Source organism: Oncorhynchus mykiss, chromosome 2, assembly GCF_013265735.2.
Source record: "Oncorhynchus mykiss isolate Arlee chromosome 2, USDA_OmykA_1.1, whole genome shotgun sequence".
Lineage (NCBI taxonomy): Eukaryota > Metazoa > Chordata > Actinopteri > Salmoniformes > Salmonidae > Oncorhynchus > Oncorhynchus mykiss.
The window spans coordinates 90003508-90025311 of NC_048566.1; the positions used below are offsets into that span (position 1 = coordinate 90003508).

Consider the following 21804-nt stretch of genomic DNA (forward strand, 5'->3'; position numbering starts at 1 on the left):
GGCGGAGCAGTTGCCGTACCAGGCGGTGATACAGCCCGACAGGATGCTCTCGATTGTGCATCTGTAGAAGTTTGTGAGTGCTTTTGGTGACAAGCCGAATTTCTTCAGCCTCCTGAGGTTGAAGAGGCGCTGCTGCGCCTTCATCACGATGCTGTCTGTGTGGGTGGACCAATTCAGTTTGTCTGTGATGTGTACGCCGAGGAACTTAAAACTTACTACCCTCTCCACTGCTGTTCCATCGATGTGGATAGGGGGGTGTTCCCTCTGCTGTTTCCTGAAGTCCACAATCATCTCCTTAGTTTTGTTGACGTTGAGTGTGAGGTTATTTTCCTGACACAACACTCCGAGGGCCCTCACCTCCTCCCTGTAGGCCGTCTCGTCGTTGTTGGTAATCAAGCCTACCACTGTTGTGTCGTCCGCAAACTTGATGGTTGAGTTGGAGGCGTGCGTGGCCACGCAGTCGTGGGTGAACAGGGAGTACAGGAGAGGGCTCAGAACGCACCCTTGTGGGGCCCCAGTGTTGAGGATCAGCGGGGTGGAGATGTTGTTACCTACCCTCACCACCTGGGGGCGGCCCGTCAGGAAGTCCAGTACCCAGTTGCACAGGGCGGGGTCGAGACCTAGGGTCTCGAGCTTGATGACGAGTTTGGAGGGTACTATGGTGTTAAATGCTGAGCTGTAGTCGATGAACAGCATTCTCACATAGGTATTCCTCTTGTCCAGATGGGTTAGGGCAGTGTGCAGTGTGGTTGAGATTGCATCGTCTGTGGACCTATTTGGGCGGTAAGCAAATTGGAGTGGGTCTAGGGTGTCAGGTAGGGTGGAGGTGATATAGTGCTTGACTAGTCTCTCAAAGCACTTCATGATGACGGAAGTGAGTGCTACAGCGCGGTAGTTGTTTAGCTCAGTTACCTTAGCTTTCTTGGGAACAGGAACAATGGTGGCCCTCTTGAAGCATGTGGGAACAGCAGACTGGGATAGGGATTGATTGAATATGTCCGTAAACACACCAGCCAGCTGGTCTGCGCATGCTCTGAGGGCGCGGCTGGGGATGCCGTCTGGGCCTGCAGCCTTGCGAGGGTTAACACGTTTAAATGTTTTACTCACCTCGGCTGCAGTGAAGGAGTTTGTTTTGGTTGCGGGCCGTGTCAGTGGCACTGTATTGTCCTCAAAGTGGGCAAAAAAGTTATTTAGTCTGCCTGGGAGCAAGGCATCCTGGTCCGTGACTGGGCTGGTTTTCTTTTTGTAATCCGTGATTGACTGTAGACCCTGCCACATACCTCTTGTGTCTGAGCCGTTGAATTGCGATTGTACTTTGTCTCTATATTGACGCTTAGCTTGTTTGATTGCCTTGCGGAGGGAATAGCTACACTGTTTGTATTCGGTCATGTTTCTGGTCACCTTGCCCTGATTAAAAGCAGTGGTTCGCGCTTTCAGTTTCACGTGAATGCTGCCATCAATCCACGATTTCTGGTTTGGGAATGTTTTAATCGTTGCTATGGGAACGACATCTTCAACGCACGTTCTAATGAACTCGCTCACCGAATCAGCGTATTCGTCAATGTTGTTGTCTGACGCAATACGAAACATATCCCAGTCCACGTGATGGAAGCAGTCTTGGAGTGTGGAATCAGATTGGTCGGACCAGCGTTGAACAGACCTCAGCGCGGGAGCTTCTTGTTTTAGTTTCTGTTTGTAGGCAGGGAGCAACAAAATGGAGTCGTGTTCAGCTTTTCCGAAAGGAGAGCGGGAGAGGGCCTTATATGCGTCGCGGAAGTTACAATAGCAATGATCCAAGGTTTTGCCAGCCCTGGTTGCGCAATCGATATGCTGATACAATTTAGGGAGTCTTGTTTTCAGATGAGCCTTGTTAAAATCCCCAGCTACAATGAATGCAGCCTCAGGATATGTGGATTCCAGTTTGCAAAGAGTCAAATAAAGTTTGTTCAGAGCCATCGATGTGTCTGCTTGGGGGGGAATATATACGGCTGTGATTATAATCGAAGAGAATTCCCTTGGTAGATAATGCGGTCGACATTTGATTGTGAGGAATTCTAAATCAGGTGAACAGAAGGACTTGAGTTCCTGTATGTTGTTGTGACCACACCACGTCTCGTTAACCATAAAGCATACGCCCCCGCCCCTCTTCTTACCAGAAAGATGTTTGTTTCTGTCGGCGCGATGCGTGGAGAAACCAGGTGGCTGCACCGACTCCGATAGCGTCTCTCCAGTGACCCATGTTTCCGTGAAGCAAAGAACGTTACAGTCTCTGATGTCCCTCTGGAATGCTACCCTTGCTCGGATTTCATCAACCTTGTTGTCAAGAGACTGGACATTGGCGAGAAGTATGCTAGGGAGTGGTGCGCGATGTGCCCGTCTCCGGAGTCTGACCAGAAGACCGCTTCGTTTCCCTTTTTTACGAAGTCGTTTTTTTGGGTCGCCGGCTGGGATCCATTCCTTTGTCCTGGGTGAAAGGCAGAACACAGGATCCGCTTCGCGAAAGTCATATTCTTGGTCGTACTGATGTTGAGTTGACGCTGCTCTTATATTCAGTAGTTCTTCTCGACTGTATGTAATGAAACCTAAGATGACCTGGGGTACCAATGTAAAAAATAACACGTAAAAAAACAAAAAACTGCATAGTTTCCTAGGAACGCGAAGCGAGGCGGCCATCTCTGTCGGCGCCGGAAGTTACCACAATGGATGTATCCAAATAAATGTCACTAGAAAACAGCTTAAACAAATGCAAATGCAGCTACCTCATTGTTATTCTGGCTGCACTGTTTGACGTGACTGTAAATTAGCCATAGTTGGCCAGCTAGCAAGCAAGGGATAAGAACGTTGGCTGCCAGTATGGCAATGGAACATTTAGAACGAACAAATCGATACGGAACAAAAAGACTTCATGACTGGGTCTCATCTCTGGAAAGAACAAACGACCAGCCGGATTGGGAAGCAACCCTAGATTTGTGTTGGGACTATATCTTGTGGAAGGATGAAATAGTATAAATAAATTCATCAAAATAAAGTTTTTAATTTAAAAAATATATATACATATTTGAAAATGTAACCCGTTATATAAAAGTGACAATGCCCTCGAAGCCGGTGTTTGAAGGATATATTGGCATGGTTTGCAGGCCCCCGCCTTCTCATCTCGGGCCTAACAAAACCTTTACCAATATATGACCGACCGGCTCGATTCGTTCTTATGTAGCAGAATTTACCAGCTACATCTGTCAACAGCTGTCGTGTTGCAGTGACATCATGAACATTTTAATGAAATGGATACGTGCATAGTGGAGTCTTTTGTTAAGACATGTAGCTAGCTAGCTAAACAATGAACCATAATCCCAACTCATGACGTTACTAACCTGCATGAATCTGCAGGTAACTAACCAACAAGGTTCAATGTTAGCTAGCTAACATTAGGCTATAACTGACAATGCTTCTGTCACAGATGCCATGGTTGCCCTTAGTTTGAAAATGTAATCCGTAGACATATGTTCTCCTAAGCTATCATACTCCAACTCCACTGATTTCAAAACTCGGTCCTACAGAAAGTGGAGAGCAACACTTATGCAGTTCTACTACACAATGTTTTTTTTAAGCCGCGTTAGACAGGATTACCTACACATACTGACCAGCTCAAATAGACAGAAGCATGGCAAACCAATCCAAACTCATCTCTCGGCATGTCCAGCCCACTCATTATCTCAGCAATTTTAACAATTTAATTCGTATTTACAGATGGCAAACAAGTTTGTTGTTAAGGCACATGAAAGTTCACATGTTCCAGAAGGCATTTCTGCCAAAAAACTAATTTTGATAATAAAAAAAAAGTGTACGTTCAAATGGCTCTCCTTTGAAGTAGTGACGCGCGACATACGCCTAGTTTCCTGAAACGAGTCACGTATATCCTCCAAACACCGGCTTCTCAGGCATTATCACTTACAGTGCCTTTGGAAAGTGTTCAGACCTCTTGACTTTTTCCACATTTTGTTACGGTACAGCCTAAAATGGATTTAAAAAAATAGTTATCCCCAGAAATCTACAAACAATACCCCATAATGACGAAGTGAAAACAGGTTGTCGAAATTGTAGCAAATTTATTTCAAAAAATTTACAGAAATACCTTATTTGAGTTAGGTTTAAATGATATTTTGTCTATTTTCAGAAGTGAAACAGATGTTAGTGTGTAGCTTCCTCCACTGTCCCTGTACTGGGTGTGAACCAGTGATCCTCTGTTGTAGACACATGTGACTGTCCTAATTGACAACATACCAACTGTTTGAGCTATCAAGAAATACCTGATTTGATAGCTCCATCAGTGACATTGTGGAGTGACTTTACGGTACGTTCCTAAGTCCATTACTCAGCCCTTTCAAACTGACTACACAGTGAGTGACCCCAGCCGTTGAGCTGAGCTGTCGATCCCGAGTCACGGAACCAGTGAAACACCCCTTTCAAACTGACTACACAGTGAGTGACCCCAGCCGTTGAGCTGAGCTGTCAATCCCGAGTCACGGAACCAGTGAAACACCCCTTTCAAACTGACTACACAGTGAGTGACCCCAGCCGTTGAGCTGAGCTGTCGATCCCGAGTCACGGAACCAGTGAAACAGACGTCAGTGTGCTGCTAACAGTGTAGCTTCCTCCACTGTCCCTGTCCCCATACCGAACCAGTGATTCTCTGCTCGCAGACACACGTTTGACCTATAGAAAAATAACTACAATTTCAAGTTAGCTGTGGAGTGAGATTAAGGTACGTTCTTAACTTCGTTATAGAAGGAAACTCTCTCTCTCCCATGTTTACACCAATCCAATGCTTTTTAAATTTTGTTTAAAAAAATTGAATGAACTTAAATACCTAGATGATTTTTTCCCCTGTTAGCTAGTAATAGTGATGCACAAGCTAGGCCTATTTGAAACATCGCCATCTACTGGTCATATTTATCCACCAGCTTCAGTAGCTTGAAAACCCTCAAAACGCTGAACATAATTCATGATGGTTTAGATTTGACTTTAGTTCGTTTTGGAGTCAAAGATAATAGTTTTAGTTTTTCATACAGGTCTGTTATTTATTGTTTTTCAGTTTACCACTCTTTTTTCATAATTCGTTTTCATTTTTGTTTCAGTTTACTATAATAACCTTGGAACACACACATAGAGACAAAAGCGGCACACACACTTAAATATCCCCCCTCCCACACACTCCCTCATTCACCCTGCCAACCTCTCATACATACACCCTCGCCCACTCCAACCCTCAACAACTACCTCTCCTGGAATAGAGAAAGAGAGGGAGAATAAGAGAGAGAGTGAGTAAGAGAGAGAGAGAAAGAAGCGAGAGAGAGTAAGAGAGAGAGAAGCGAGTAAGAGAGAGAGGGTGAGTAAGAGAGAGAGAGAGAGAGAGAGAGAAAGAAGCAAGAGAGAGTAAGAGAGAGAGAAGCGAGAGAGAGTGAGAAGCGCAAGAGAGAGAGAGAGAGAGTAAGAGAAAGAGAGAGAGAGTGAATGAGAGAGTAAGAGAGAGAGTGTGAGAAGCGCAAGAGAGAGAGAATAAGAGAGAGTGAGAGAGAGTAAGAGAGAGAGAGAGAGAATAAGAGAGAGAGTGTGAGAAGCGCAAGAGAGAGAGAATAAGAGAGAGAGTAAGAGAGAGAGAGAGAACACATCTGGATGTAGAGTTATTTATATATCCCGAGACTCAGAGGTCTGGACATGCATATGCTAGGGTTGGGCGTTAGCCTATTTAAACTTGACTGGCACCGCGCAGTAAAACAAAGAGTCTCACAGCAGGGCAGCACAACAAGTGGCATTCAGAGTAATTGGCCTAATCCTATTTGCTGTAGCTATTTCAATACTTACTGTGCCTTCGGGAAAGTATTCAGACCCCTTGTCTTTTTCCACATTTTGTTACATTACAACTTTATTCTAAAACTGATTAAATTGATTTTCCCTCATCAATCTACACGCAATACCCCATAACGACAAAGCAAAAGCAGGTTTAGATTCAGACCCTTTATTCAGTACTTTGTTGAAGCACCTTCGGCAGTGATTACAGTCTTGATTATTCTTGGGTATGATGCTACAAGCTTGGCATACCTGTATTTGGGGTGTTTCTCCCATTCTTCTCTGCAGATCTTCTCAAGCTCTGTCAAGTTGGATGGGGAGTGGCCGGGCCACTCAAGGACATTCAAAGACTTGTCCCGAAGCCACTCCTGCGTTATCTTGGCTGTGTGCTTAGGATCATTGTCCTGTTGGAAGGTGAACCTTCGCCCTAGTCTGAGGTCCTGAGTGCTCTGGAGCAGGTTTTCATCAAGGATCTCTCTGTACTTTGACGTGACGCTTGGCATTCAGGCCAAAGAGTTCAATCTTGGTTTCATCAGACCAGAGAATCTTGTTTCTCATGGTCTGAGAGTCTTTAGGTGCCTTTTGGCAAACTCCAAGTGGGCTGTCATGTGCCTTTTACTGAGGAGTGGCTTATGTCTGGACACTACCATAAAGGCCTGATTGGTGGAGTGCTGCAGAGATGGTTGTCCTCCCGGAAGGTTTCCATCCCCACAGATGAACTCTACAGCTCTGTCAGAATGACCATCGGGTTCTTGGACACCTCCCTGACCAAGGCCCTTCTCCCCTGATTGCTCAGTTTGGCCGGGCGGCCAGCTGTAGGAAGAGTCTTGGCGGTTCCAAACTTCCGTTTAAGAGTCCACTGTGTTCTTGGGGACCTTCAATGCTGCAGAATTTTTTTCGTACCCTTATTCCGATCTGTGCCTCGACACAATTCTGTCTCGGAGCTCTATAGACAATTCCTTCCACCTCATGGCTTGGTTTTTGCTCTGACATGCACTATCAACTGTGGGACCTTATATAGACAGGTGTGTGCCTTTTCAAATCATGTCCAATCAATTGAATTTACCACAGATAGACTCCAATCAAGTTGTAGAAACATCTCAAGGATGATCAATGGAAACAGGATGCACCTGAGCTCAAATTCAAGTTTCATAGCAAAGGGTCTGAATACGAATGTAAACTATGACATGACCCATCATCACCTTATGTATTATTGCCCCACAGTTGCAAAGTGACTTCCCCAAAAAACACACACAAATATATTCTACACAAATGGCTCCTAGCCTCCCACGAATGCTTTCTGTCTCTAACACTAAAACTAAAATGAAATCATATAAAAACTAAATATAAATATTTTTTTATACGCCTTAAACAAAATAAAAAATATGCAAATCAGGTCTGAAAAATAACTGAAACTAAACTGAATTTTTTTTAAAATCCCCAAATGAATAGAAATAAAAGTGAATATAAAAACATGAAACTATAATAACCTTGGTGTCATCCATGCAACTGTAAGTGTGTGCAAGTGTGTAAGTGTGTAAGCGCACCTGTGTGTGATAAGTGATAATATCACAGCTCTCCTTGTCCTGCTCCTGAACCCCTCCACCAGTCACAGAGCCTGCTCCTAAACTCCTCCACCAGTCACAGAGCCTGCTCCTGAACCCTTCTACCAGTCACAGAGCCTGCTTCTGAACCCCTCTACCAGTGACAGAGCCTGCTCCTAAACCCATCCAACAGTCACAGAGCCTGCTCCTGAACCCTCCACCAGTCACAGAGCCTGCTCCTGAACCCCTCCACCAGTCACAGAGCCTGCTCCTGAACCCTCCCAAAAGTCACAGAGCCTGCTCCTGAACCCTCCACCAGTCACAGTGCCTGCTCCTAAACCCTCCACCAGTCACAGAGCCTGCTCCTAAACCCTCCACCAGTCACAGAGCCTGCTCCTAAACCCTCCACCAGTCACAGAGCCTGCTCCTAAACCACTCCACCAGTCACAGAGCCTGCTCCTAAACCCTCCACCAGTCACAGAGCCTGCTCCTAAACCCTCCACCAGTCACAGAGCCTGCTCCTAAACCCTCCACCAGTCACAGAGCCTGCTCCTAAACCCTTCCAACAGTCACAGAGCCTGCTCCTGAACCCTCCACCAGTCACAGAGCCTGCTCCTAAACCCTCCACCAGTCACAGAGCCTGCTCCTGAACCCTCCAACAGTCACAGAGCCTGCTCCTAAACCCTCCACCAGTCACAGAGCCTGCTCCTAAACCCTTCTACCAGTCACAGAGCCTGCTCCTAAACCCTCCACCAGTCACAGAGCCTGGTCCTGAACCCCTCCACCAGTCACAGAGCCTGCTCCTAAACCCTCCACCAGTCACAGAGCCTGCTCCTAAACCCTCCACCAGTCACAGAGCCTGCTCCTAAACCCTTCTACCAGTCACAGAGCCTGCTCCTAAACCCTCCACCAGTCACAGAGCCTGCTCCTGAACCCCTCCACCAGTCACAGAGCCTGCTCCTGAACCCTCCACCAGTCACAGAGCCTGCTCCTGAACCCCTCCACCAGTCACAGAGCCTGCTCCTGAACCCTCCCAAAAGTCACAGAGCCTGCTCCTGAACCCTTCCAACAGTCACAGAGCCTGCTCCTGAACCCTCCACCAGTCACAGAGCCTGCTCCTGAACCCCTCCACCAGTCACAGAGCCTGCTCCTGAACCCTCCCAAAAGTCACAGAGCCTGCTCCTGAACCCTCCCAAAAGTCACAGAGCCTGCTCCTGAACCCTTCCAACAGTCACAGAGCCTGCTCCTGAACCCCTCCACCAGTCACAGAGCCTGCTCCTGAACCCTTCTACCAGTCACAGAGCCTGCTCCTGAACCCTTCTACCAGTCACAGAGCCTGGTCCTGAACCCATCCTCCAGTCACAGAGCCTGCTCCTGAACCCTTCTACCAGTCACAGAGCCAGCAGATCCAGAGACTCTCCAACTGGGCTTGTCTGGCCGCAGAGACACCTCTGTTAGCCAGCACTCACTGTGTGCTCCAGATAAGCACTGAGACACACAGCCGGCCAGCCAGGCCAATACTGGACAATAGCCAGGGGAGGAGGAGGAGAGGGAAGGATAGAGGAGGAAAGAATGGGAGAATGAGAGCAGTAGAGGAAGAGTGGGAGGCGAAGGAGGAGTATTGACACAGGGATCCTGTTCCAATACTAATTCTGTTCCAAACCGTTTTGCTACAGTGTGTCCCACTGAACATGAACCAGCCATTGACACAATAAAAGCTGCTACCGCTCCATTGTGACCCAGTGTCACTACAGCAGCACAGCATGGAGTCTAAAACACTAAAATCTCTTGGCTAATTTTCTCCATTACCTCCCTGCTTGCCCCCTTTACTCCCCCTTTCCTTCCCTGAATGTCCCCCATTGTCATCAGTAGGAACTGATTACCCCAGCCCCTTCTCCATCCCTCCCTCCCTCTCTCTCTCCAACACCCCTCACCTTCCTCACCCTCATTCTCTCCTTTCCACTCCTGGAATAAATCACCAACTTACCATCGTTGTTATGGTGACCGGTCCTTTGCTTGCATGGTTGTAGCTAGCTATTACATTCGCCACACACCAGAACATGACAACAACACGAGAAATATGAAACAAATCGTTATCGCTGGCCCTTGAATGTTATCGCTGGCCCTGTGACATAACCTGAACAAAGCCATTTGAGTTGTATAGCTCAAGTCTTGGTTGCTAGACTGCAGAACAAAGCCATTTGAGTTGTATAGCTCAAGTCTTGGTTGCTAGACTGCAGAACAAAGCCATTTGAGTTGTATAGCTCAAGTCTTGGTTGCTAGACTGCAGAACAAAGCCATTTGAGTTGTATAGCTCAAGTCTTGGTTGCTAGACTGCAGGACAAAGCCAACGTTTTATTCTATACCATGTTTATGCATGTTTCTCTGAGTAAGCTTCTTGGAGTATTGATGTGTTTTAAAGCCATGTATGTAATACGCTTTGGTGGACGCAGCCTTTAAGGCTGTGTGCTGGCATAATGAAGGCCCTGCATCATAGATGATTCATGAAGAACAGGGTAGAGTTCAATCCATGAGGTGGCACACATGATGTTGGTGAGATGTACATGAATTATTGGTGAGGTGTACACAGGTTGTTGGTGAGGTGTACACATGATGTTGTTGAGGTGTATACATGATGTTGGTGAGGTGTACACATGATGTTGTTGAGGTGTACACATGATGTTGTTGAAGTGTACACATGATGTTGGTGAGGTGTACACATGATGTTGGTGAGGTGTATACATGATGTTGGTGAGGTGTACACATGATGTTGTTGAAGTGTATACATGATGTTGGTGAGGTGTACACATGATGTTGTTGAGGTGTACACATGATGTTGTTGAGGTGTACACATGATGTTGGTGAGGTGTACACATGATGTTGGTGAGGTGTACACATGATGTTGTTGAGGTGTACACATGATGTTGGTGAGGTGTACACATGATGTTGTTGAAGTGTATACATGATGTTGGTGAGGTGTACACATGATGTTGTTGAGGTGTACACATGATGTTGTTGAGGTGTTCACATGATGTTGTTGAGGTGTATACATGATGTTGGTGAGGTGTACACATGATGTTGGTAAGGTGTACACATGATGTTGGTAAGGTGTATACATGATGTTGTTGAGGTGTACACATGATGTTGTTGAGGTGTACACATGATGTTGGTAAGGTGTATACATGATGTTGGTGAGGTGTATATATTATGTTGGTGAGGTGTATGTATATATGCTGTTGGTGAGGTGTATACGTGATGTTGTTGAGATGTACACAGGTTGTTGGTGAGGTGTATACATGATGTTGGTGAGGTGTACACAGGTTGTTGGTGAGGTGTACACATGATGTTGTTGAGGTGTACACATGATGTTGTTGAGGTGTACACATGATGTTGTTGAGGTGTATACATGATGTTGGTGAGGTGTACACATGATGTTGTTGAGGTGTACACATGATGTTGTTGAGGTGTACACATGATGTTGTTGAGGTGTACACATGATGTTGTTGAGGTGTATACATGATGTTGGTGAGGTGTACACATGATGTTGGTGAGATGTACATGAATTATTGGTGAGGTGTACACAGGTTGTTGGTGAGGTGTACACATGATGTTGTTGAGGTGTATACATGATGTTGGTGAGGTGTATACATGATGTTGGTGAGGTGTACACATGATGTTGTTGAGGTGTACACATGATGTTGTTGAGGTGTACACATGATGTTGTTGAGGTGTATACATGATGTTGGTGAGGTGTACACATGATGTTGTTGAGGTGTACACATGATGTTGTTGAGGTGTATACATGATGTGGGTGAGATGTACACATGATGTTGTTGAGATGTACACATGATGCTGGTGAGTTGTACACATGATGCTGGTGAAGTGTACACATGATGCTGGTGAGGTGTACACATGATGCTGGTGAAGTGTACACATGATGCTGGTGAAGTGTACACATGATGTTGGTGAGGTGTATATATTATGTTGGTGAGGTGTATATATTATGTTGGTGAGGTGTCCATATTATGTTGGTGAGGTGTACACATGATGTTGGTGAGGTGTACACATGATGTTGGTGAGGTGTATATATTATGTTGGTGAGGTGTATACATGATGTTGGTGAGGTGTATATATTATGTTGGTGAGGTGTCCATATTATGTTGGTGAGGTGTACACATGATGTTGGTGAGGTGTACACATTATGTTGTTGAGATGTACACATGATGCTGGTGAAGTGTACACATGATGCTGGTGAAGTGTACACATGGGGTGGACAATACAAGTAAATGAAATGGTCCTATAGGGGTAATAAAGACTATTCTAACAAGACAATATCCTAAATGGGAGAAATTACAATATTTGATCAAGTCAACAGATCTCACCATATTACTGTATAATAATACTATTAGAAGTGCTTCATTTAAAAAGGATGTCATTGCTGTTCAGCTTCCTAGAAGCTATTCAGATTCATAACAATGACATAGCAGTGACTCAGTCAATCAGCCAGAGATGATATGTGTTCATTCCAGTGAAGATTATAGGGGGTTATGTTTGAGAGGGGGGGGGGGGGGGGGGGCAGCCAGGCAGCATAAAGGATATCAGCCTCAGTCTCAGCCTTGTTGTTTGGGCTTGTTAGAGTAGCGGGGCAGGCAATCGCTCGGAATGTCCAGCTAAGCCTGTACCCTCTCTGCCAACGCACAGCTAACAATAGCAGCCGCACTCCAGATATAATCGCCCGGGGTTGACAAGACATTGAAATTCAATCATGTTTAAAACTTTAGATTCCCTCGTCCTTTTTGTGTCTGTGTGAGCGTAGTTCATCCAGTAACTGTTTCTTCTTGTGTGGTCTTTTGCATATTGACTCACTGTTTCTGCTGTTTCTCTGTAACTAATAATTCAATCCCTATTCTAAAATGGAGGGGCTATTATTGGTGTGTTGTAATGGGCCTAGTTTGTAATGAACCTCTTGGGAGGTTCCCATTGCTTGGAAGGCAGACACAGTGTGTCCTTTATTTAAAGGGGGAGATCAAGCTGATCCTAACTGTTATAGGCCTATTTCGATTTTGCCCTGTTTATCAAAAGTGTTGGAAAAACTTGTGCAATCTAGTTTCCGCTCAGGTTATGTACGTGTCACTGCAACCTAAAGGTCCTAAATTATGTCTCCATTGACCTTGATTGTAAGCAATGTTGTGCTGCTATTTTTACTGACTTGGCCAAATATTTTGACAAGGTAGACCATTCCATTCTTGTGGGCTGGCTAAGGAGTATTGGTGTCTCTGAGGGGTCTTTGGCCAGCCACTGCCTGTCACCAAGGGAGTACACCTCGGCTCGATCCTAGGCCCCACGCTCTTCTCAATTTACACCAACAACATAGTTCAGGCAGTAGGAAGCCCTGTCATCCATTTATATTCAGATGATAGTCTTATACTCAGCTGGCACTTCCCCGGATTTTGTGTTAAACACTCAACAGCAAAGTCTTCTTAGTGTCCAAGAAGCTTTCTCTGCCCTTAACCTTGTTCTGAACACCTCTTAAGCAAAGGTCATGTGTTTTGGTAAGAAGAATGCCCCTCTCCCCACTGGTGTGATTACTACGTCTGAGGGTTTAGAGCTTGAGGTAATCATACAAGTACTTGGGAGAATGGCTAAACTGAACACTGTCCTTCTCTCAGCATATAACAAAGCTGCAAGCTAAGGTTAAATCTAGACTTGGTTTCCTCTATCTAAATCGCTCCTCTTTCACCCCAGCTGCCAAACTAACCCTGATTCAGATGACCATCCTACCCATGCTAGATTACGGAGACGTAATTAATAGATCGGCAGGTAAGGGTGCTCTCGGGCGGATAGATGTTCGTTACCATTCGGCCATCAGATTTGCCACCCATGCTCCTTATAGGATACGTCACTGCACTCCATACAGTACCTTCGGAAAGTATTCAGACCCCTTGACTTTTTCCACATTTAGTTAGGTTACAGCTTTATTTTTGAATTGATTAAATTGCTTTTTACCCTCATCAATCTCCACACATTACCCCATAATGACAAAGCAAAAACTGTTTTTTTAGACATTTCTGCTAATGTATTAACCTGTTTGGGCTAGGGGGCAGCATTTTCACTTTTGGATGAAAAGCGTGCCCAGAGTAAACTGCCTCCTACTCAGTCCCAGATGCTAATATATGCATATTATTATTAGTATTAGTATTAGATAGATCTTAGATAATATTATTATATTATTAGATAGAAAACTCTGAAGTTTCTAAAACTGTTTGAATGATGCCTGTGAGTATAACAGAACTCATATGGCAGGCAAAAACCTGAGAAAAAATCCAAACAGGAAGTGGGAAATCTGAGGCTTGTAGTTTTTCAACTCATCCCCTATTGAAGACAAAGTGGGATATTGGTCATATTGCACTTCCTAAAGCTTCCACTAGATGTCAACAGTCTTTAGAACATTGTTTGATGCGTCTACTATGAAGGGGGGCTGAATGAGAGGGGAATGAGTCAGAGGTCTGGCATGGGCTCGTGACGCGCGGTCATGAGAAAGTCACCTCTCGTTCCATTGCTTTTCTACAGACAATGGAATTCTCCGGTTGGGACATTATTGAACATTTATGATAAAAACATCCTAAAGATTGATTCTATACATCGTTTGATATGTTTCTACGACCAGTAATATAACTTTTTGGATTTTTCATCCGACATTTCCTCTGGAATTGCCCACGCCTCGTGAGTTTCGATTTGTTTACTAAACGTGCAAACAAAAGGAAGTGTTTGGACATAAATTATGAACTTTATCCAACAAATCAAACATTTATTGTCGAACTATGATTCCTGGGAGTGCATTCTGATGAAGATCATCAAAGGTAATTGAATATTTATAATGCTATTTCTGACTAATGTTGACTCCAACATGGCGGATATCTGTTTGGCTTGATTTGTCGTCTGAGAGCCGTACTCAGATTATGCTTTTTTAAAATTGTATTTGTTTAAATCTGACACAGCGGTTGCATTAAGGAGAAGTTTATCTAAAGTTCCATGTATAATAGTTGTATCTATTATCAATGTTTATTATGAGTATTTCTGTGAATTGATGTGGCTCTCTGCAAAATCACTGTATGTTTTGGAACTACTGAACATAACACGGCAATGTAAAATTAGATTTTTGGATATAAATATTCACTTTATCAAACAAAACATACATGTATTGTGTAACATGAAGTCCTATGAGTGTCATCTGATGAAGATCATCAAAGGTTAGTGATTCATTTGATATATATTTCTGCTTTTTGTGACAACTCTCTTTGGCTGGAAAAATCGTTGTGTTTTTCTGTGACTTGGTGGTGACCTAACATAATCATTTGTGGAGCTTTCGCAGTAAAGCATTTTTGAAATCAGACACTGTGGCTGAATTAACGAGAATTGTATCTTTAAAATGGTGCCTAATACTTGTATGTTTGAGAAATTAGATTTTTGAGATTTCTTTTGATTGAATTGGAATTTGTTCTGCTAGCGGAACCCCGTTCCCAGACAGGTTTTAAAAATAAAAAACTGAAATATCACATTTACATAAGTATTCAGACCCTTTACTCAGTACTTTGTTGATGCACCTTTGACAGCGATAACAGCCCCGAGTCTTCTTGGGTATGACGCTACAAGCTTGGCACACCTATATTTGGGCAGTTTCTCCCATTTTTCTCTGCAGATCCTCAAGCTCTGTCAGGTTGGATGGGTGTCGCTGCACAGCTATTTTTAGGTCTCTCCAGAGATGTTTGATTGGGTTCAAGTCCAGGCTCTGGCTGTGCCACTCAAGGACATTCAGAGATTTGTCACGAAGCCACTCCCGCGTTGTCTTGGCTGTGTGCTTCGGGTCATTGTTCTGTTGGAAGGGGAACCTTCGCCCAAGTCTGAGAACCTAACCGGTCTGGAGCAGGTTTTCATCAAGGATCTACTTTGCTCCGTTCAAGTCTCCCAGTCCCTGCCGCTGCAAAACACCCCCACAGCATGATGCTGCCACCACCATGTGTCCCCATCTGGTTATTGGTCACCTACCTGACCAAGGCCCTTCTCCCACGTTTGATCAGTTTTGCCGGGCGGCCAGCTATAGGAAGAGTCTTGGTTGTTCCAAACCTCTTCCATTTAAGAATGATGCAGAAGTTTTTTGGTACCCTTCCCCAGATCTGTGCCTCAACACAATCCTGTTTCGGAGCTCTATGGACAATTCCTTCCACCTCATGGCTTGGTTTTTGCTCTAACTTGCACTGTCAACTGTGGGACCTCATATAGACAGGAGTGTGCCTTTCCAAATCATTTGAATTTACCACAGGTGGACTCCAATCAAGTTGTAAAAACATCTCAATAATGATCAATGGAAACAAGATACACCGGAGATCAATTTTGAGTATCATAGCATAGGGTCTGAATACTTATATAAATAAAGTATTTATTTTAAAACATTTAATACATTTGCAAAATATTTTTAAAAAACCAGTTTTTGCTTTTTCATTATGGGGTATCGTGTGTAGATTGATGAGGGGATTTTTTTAAAAATCAGCTTTAGAATAATGCTGTAATGTAACAAAATGTTGAAAAATGGAGGGGTCTGAATACTTTCCGAATGCACTGTATATTGTCATGTCATGTGGGGGCGTGAATGTGACATGAAGGTTTGTGGTGTGAAGGATATTCCAGATGTGGGTGCCCTAGCTATATCTGAGATGTTTAGTGTTGGTGTGATCTGGGCGTGTGTGTGTGTGTGTATGTGTATGTCCTGACTGACATGTGTTTGTGTGTTGCTGAAAAGTGAGTTTACTGTGTGATCTGGGCGTTTGTATTAGTATGTTCTGACGCATGACTGAGGGGGTATAGAGGGGGTAAGAGTTACAGTATGTTTGGGATAAGAGTTATAGTTCGGATGTTTGTGATAAGGGTTACAGTATTACAGTTTGGGATAAGGGTTACAGTATTACAGTTTGGGATAAGGGTTACAGTATTACAGTTTGGGATAGCTGTGTGTCGTTCTGTCTGTCTGCCATATAGTATGCGTGTGTTTTCTAAACGACATCTCCTCTGACTAACTTGTGGTCTATCTATCTCTCAGCTGGAGATGGAGAAGCTACAGCTGCATAGTCTGGAGCAGGAGCACCGTAAACTAACCGCCCAGCTAAAGGACGAGCGGGAGAAGAACAAGCACATGGTTATGATGCTGGTGAGGGAGTGCAAGCAGCTGGCGACGCGCGTGGTGGAGGAGTCGCAGCGCTTCGACGAGATTTCTGCCCGGCTGGATGAGGAGAGCCGCTTGGCCGGGCGGCTGCAGGAGGAGATGACAGCAGAGAGGCAGCGTGGACAGCAGATGGAGGCCAAGATGGAGAAGCAGCTGTCAGAGCTGGACACTGAACGCGAGCAGCTGCGTGCCAGGCTGGGCCGAGAGGAGACAGAGAGCCTGAGCCTGCGCCGGCAGGTAGAGCAGCTCAGGACTGAACGGGATGGTAAGGACGTTAAAGACGGTAAGGATGGTAAAGCCGGTATCCCAGCCCGACCGGCTGCAGCTACTGCTGTGAATCCCACCGCTACCACCAACCCCCCACCTCCCAAACACACAGCATCTGTTGCTGTGGCCACAGACCCAGTCAGCTCCCAGACGGCCTCCTGCCAAACGGACCTGCCCCCTCCAGAGGCCGAGGGGCAGAAGAAGACGATCCCCCTCACCATCCCTGTCAAACCCACTCCCACCAACTATGCAGGCCTCAGCCTGCCTAAGACGCCCAGCGCAGGCCGGGGGCTGGTCCACAGCAGCTCAGGAGGACTTCTTCAAACAGGGGAGAATGGAGCCGAGGGCCAGACGCCCCATGGTGGGTTGTACTCCCCTGCCCCCACTTCAGCCCTGCCCATGGGGGTGAGCCCTCGTGTCCAGGCTGCCCGCTACAAGTTCCAGGAGCAGGACCAAAACGGCACATCCTCCCAGAGCAGCCCGCCAACCCGTGACCTATCCCCCACCAACCGAGACAACTTTGCCGCCAAGCAGCAAGCGCGACACACCGTCACGCAGGTCCTCTCACGCTTCACCAGCCCCCCAGCAGGTGGCCCCGGAGCCCTCCGTCCCGGCCTGCCCCACTCCACCTCAGAAGGGGGGCCCTTCCCTGGCCGCCTGGGCCACCCCATCGGCCTCAAGTCCCCCACAGTGGCGAGGATCGACCGGGGAAACCCGCCCCCTATCCCGCCCAAAAAGCCAGGTCTCTCCCAGACCCCCTCCCCTCCCCACCCGCCCATCAAAGTGGTGGGGGACAGCAACCGTTCCCCCGGGGCGGGGTTAAAACCCGGCACGCCCCAGCTGCCGCCCAAACCCGCCCTGGACCTGGTCCCAGCTTTGACGGCGTCTCAGGTAGGTGCCTGCCCCCCCGCAAGGGGGGTGAGGGGGCTGCACCAGGCCACGTGTGCAGAGTGCCCCCCCGCCAGCGCTGCCATCACTGTCAGTAGCCCCTCCTCCATAAACCCCTCCTCCTTCTCTAGCATTCCATCCCGTAGCCCCAGGCAGCCCCCTGGCAACAGCATCAGGTAAAGGGGCACCACTCTCCCCCTACCGCTCACCCCTTACTGCCTCTACCTCTCCGCTCCAACTATCATTCCAATGCTAGGCTAGCCTAGCCTAACGTAGGATTCAGGCCATAAGGAACCTGCTTTAACCACAGGAGTCCAAAGGAGAACACAAAGGAGCAGGGTCAGTCATGTTAACTCTTGCTAATTGTTGCAATGACTGTATCCCTCTCGGCCCTAAACCGGCCACTGCTTGAGACCTGATCTCTCTGTATGCATACGCAATCCTCCTCCCGCTCCTTCTGGAGCCTGTTGTCTCCCTGCTTCACCAGAGTCCTATTCTGACACGTTATCCCCCAGCTAGCAGCTGTAAACAGACTAGTGGCAGGCCAATATCATGTGCCTGCAGGGTAAAGGGTCAATAGCTAAGCTAGCTATCTCGATGAGTGTTACACCAGTGTTATTTGAGGCAATGAGGTTTTAAGGCTAAGTTTTCCCTGTTCAGATGGGTGTGTAGGGTTCCTGTGAGTAACCCCCTCTTCTCTGAAGCTGATGCCAGAGGCTGCTCTCTCCCCTCATCCCCAGTCCACTAGCATGCTTCTTCCTCTTCATCATCATCACCCCTCTCCATACACACACTACCTCCTCCCTCTGACCCCCGTCCATTCCATTTTCCTTCCTGTTTCAACTCCATATTCCTCCACTCTGTATGTTATGATGTACTTACAGTTTCATGTGGATGTTTATAGTGCTATGAATGTAATATTCTTGTTTCTGTTTATATTGCAACATGGGTTTATCGTCGCAATTGGTTAAAAAAAGCACATTTCATAACACATTTCAAGCAATCGAGTAGAGAAGTTGACACAAGTCCTGTTTGTTTTATTTCGATTTTATCCCAATGTGTATGGATGAGAAAAGTGCTTTATAGAATTTTGACTGAAACAAATGAGGAATGTGTTCGTTTTCTCTACTGATTCCATTTATTTCATGAAGGGATATATCAGCATTTTAGGGTAAGGTTCACGTCAGATCTCTTACAAGTAAAATTTGTCTTAATGTTACAATATGTTGGCTAAAATGTCATCATTACCTAGAATACTTTTTTGCCAAAACACACTTCTATTAAGACTATACTACAACTGCACTATACTAAGTCTTCCTCCACAGCAGAGAAACAAATTTGACTCTCACCTCAAAAGACCAAACTGAACACCAGCTTTAATGTCACCAGTAGTTTCTGTTACTTCAGTATCCCAAAACAGTAACTTAGTCAGACGTCTTGGAAAGCGCAACGGTAATGGCTGTCAACCGCTGATGTCGTTAAAATAATCAAATACACTTCCCTTCCTTTCCTGCCCCTCTCCTTTTCAGTCTTTCAGACTTTCAGTCTTTCAGACAAGGGTGTAATCTGAAGGTCTTCAGCTCTTTTTGCTCTAAACTGAACACTTTTCACCTGCATGTCCCGAGAAGTGCCAAATAACCCATGACGTTCCTTTATAGCATTGTAGCTAACAATGGCCTTCACTTTCCCTCCCACCCCATCCATAGAGTAGAGTTTAGCATTTTGCTACATATTAGCGTTATACGCTAATGTGCCTTTTAATTGCAAATTTAAGTTCTAAAGTGCATTGGGAAAGTATTCAGACCCCTTGACTTTTTCCACCTTTTGTTACATTACAGCCTCATTCTAAAACTGATTAAGTCATCATTTCCCCATTCTACATACAACACCGCATACATTTTTGAAAATGTATTAAAATACAAGTTAAAAAATCACATTTACATAACTATTCAGACCCTTTACTCAGTACTTTGTTGAAGTACCTTTGGCAGCAATTACAGCCTCGAGGCTTCTTGGGTATGACGCTACAAGCTTGGCACACCTGTATTTGGGCAGTTTCAGTCTGAGTGACCATTAGGTTCTTGGTTACCTCCCTGACCAAGGCCCTTCTTCCCCGATTGCTTAGTTTGGCCAGGCAGCCAGCTCTTGGAAGACTCTTGGTGGTTCCAAACTTCTTCCATTTAAGAATGACGAAGGCCACTGTGTTCTTGGGGACCTTCAATGCTGCAGAAATGTTTTGCTACCCTTCCCCAGATCTGTACCTTGACACAATCCTAAAAAGCTTATTTCTCTCAAATGTTGTAACTATTTTTTTTACATCACTGTTAATGAGCATTTCTCCTTTGCCAAAATAATCCATCTACCTGACAGGTGTGGTATATGATGAAGCTGGTTAAACAGCATGATCATTAAACAGGTGCACCTTGTGCTGCGGACAATAAAAATTCACTCTAAAATGTGCAGTTTTGTCACACAACACAACAGGGATTGGCAACTGGCATGCTGAGTGCAGGAATGTCCACTAGAGCTGTTGCCAGATAATTTAATAATAATTTCTCTACCATAAGCTACCTCCTCGTTTTAGAGAATTTGGCAGTACGTCCATCCGGCCTCACAACCACAGACCACATGTAAACACACCAGCCAGAACCTCCACATTCGGCTTCTTCACATGCGGGATCATCTGAGACTAGCCACCGGACAGCTGATGAAACTGAGGAGTAATTTCTGTAATAAAGCCCTTTTGTAGTGAAAAACAAATTCAGATTGGCTGGCCCTGGCTCCTGAGTGGTTGGGCCTATGCCACCCCAGAACCACCCATGGCTATGCCCCTGCCCAGTCATGTCAAATTCATAGATTAGGGCCTAATTCATTTATTTAAATTGACTGATTTCCTTATATGAACTGTAACTCGGTAAAATCTTAAAAATTGTAGCTTGTTGCGTTCACATTTTTGTATATTTTTGTTCAGTATAGATTAATGCATTCATTGTCTTTTAAGCTCTAACTAGACTGTGTTGTGGAACTCAGGTGTTGTGGTGTTCATCTCCCTCATTCCCCTTCTCCTCTCTATCAAAGTTTCTCTGCCATGTTCAACCTTGTCCCCTCTAACTCCTGTTAGGCTGGCGTCCCTCCATAGTCCCCTCGCTAAACTGCGGTGGGCCCGTTGCCCTGGACGACGGACGCCCCCTGCTCCTCCAAGCTGCTTCCCAGGAAATGTCACTTTATTGTCAATGCTGCTTAACCGAGATCCAACGGATAATATTAGTCTCCTTGAAGACCACCCAACCTCTGCTTTGTTTTCTGCTGCTCAAAATGGACGCTCAGGTACAGTGGGACAGTCATAAGCTGTGTTCGAATACTCATACTAACCTCATTAACCGTACTATTTGTGACGAAAATGTAGTATGTTGTATGCTTATTGGTCATAGTATGGATATAGTTAGTATGCTTATTGGTCATAGTATGGATATAGTTAGTATGCTTATTGGTCATAGTATGGATATAGTTAGTATGCTTATTGGTCATAGTATGGATATAGTTAGTATGCTTATTGGTCATAGTATGGATATAGTTAGTATGCTTATTGGTCATAGTATGGATATAGTTAGTATGCTTATTGGTCATAGTATGGATATAGTTAGTATGCTTATTGGTCATAGTATGGATATAGTTAGTATGCCAAAAGTTCCTGGAAGTACACAAGCAGTGCACACTATTTCAGTGCTTTTAGGGCCCGTAATGCAATTCTTCAGAAAATGGGCTAACCACCTCTGTTAGGGCAAGTAAAATGGTCAGAGTGAGGTGTTCTCTCATTTGTGTCTGGAAGTAGCTAGCAAGCTAGCAAACATTAGCCAGTTAGCTTAGGTGCTTCATTGCAGTTGTGAGGTCAGAACGCTCAGATCAACCCTACTCCTCGGCCAGAGGAACGTACAGTGTGCGCTCCGAATTTACAAACGGACAATCTGACAAAGCTCTGAATTTACGAAGGTCCAGAGCGCACTTTGGCACTCCAGATTGAATTTACGATGACACCTGAAG

General features: G+C 45.4%; 1 protein-coding gene across 15 annotated transcripts in view; it reads left to right on the top strand.

Moving 5' to 3' along the window:
- The window catches only part of LOC110502295 (cortactin-binding protein 2), a 106679-nt gene that overhangs the window by 66362 nt on the left and 18513 nt on the right, over positions 1-21804 (top strand). For 14 of the 15 annotated variants that reach the window (XM_036958647.1, XM_036958668.1, XM_036958657.1 and 11 more), the window contains exons 4-5: positions 16486-17853; positions 20885-21090. In XM_036958647.1, the coding sequence (XP_036814542.1) occupies positions 16486-17853; positions 20885-20902 (1386 nt within the window). In that variant the 3' untranslated portion in view covers positions 20903-21090. The remainder of the gene's footprint in view (positions 1-16485; positions 17854-20884; positions 21091-21804) is intronic. The other variant, XM_036958730.1, reaches the window with a different exon arrangement.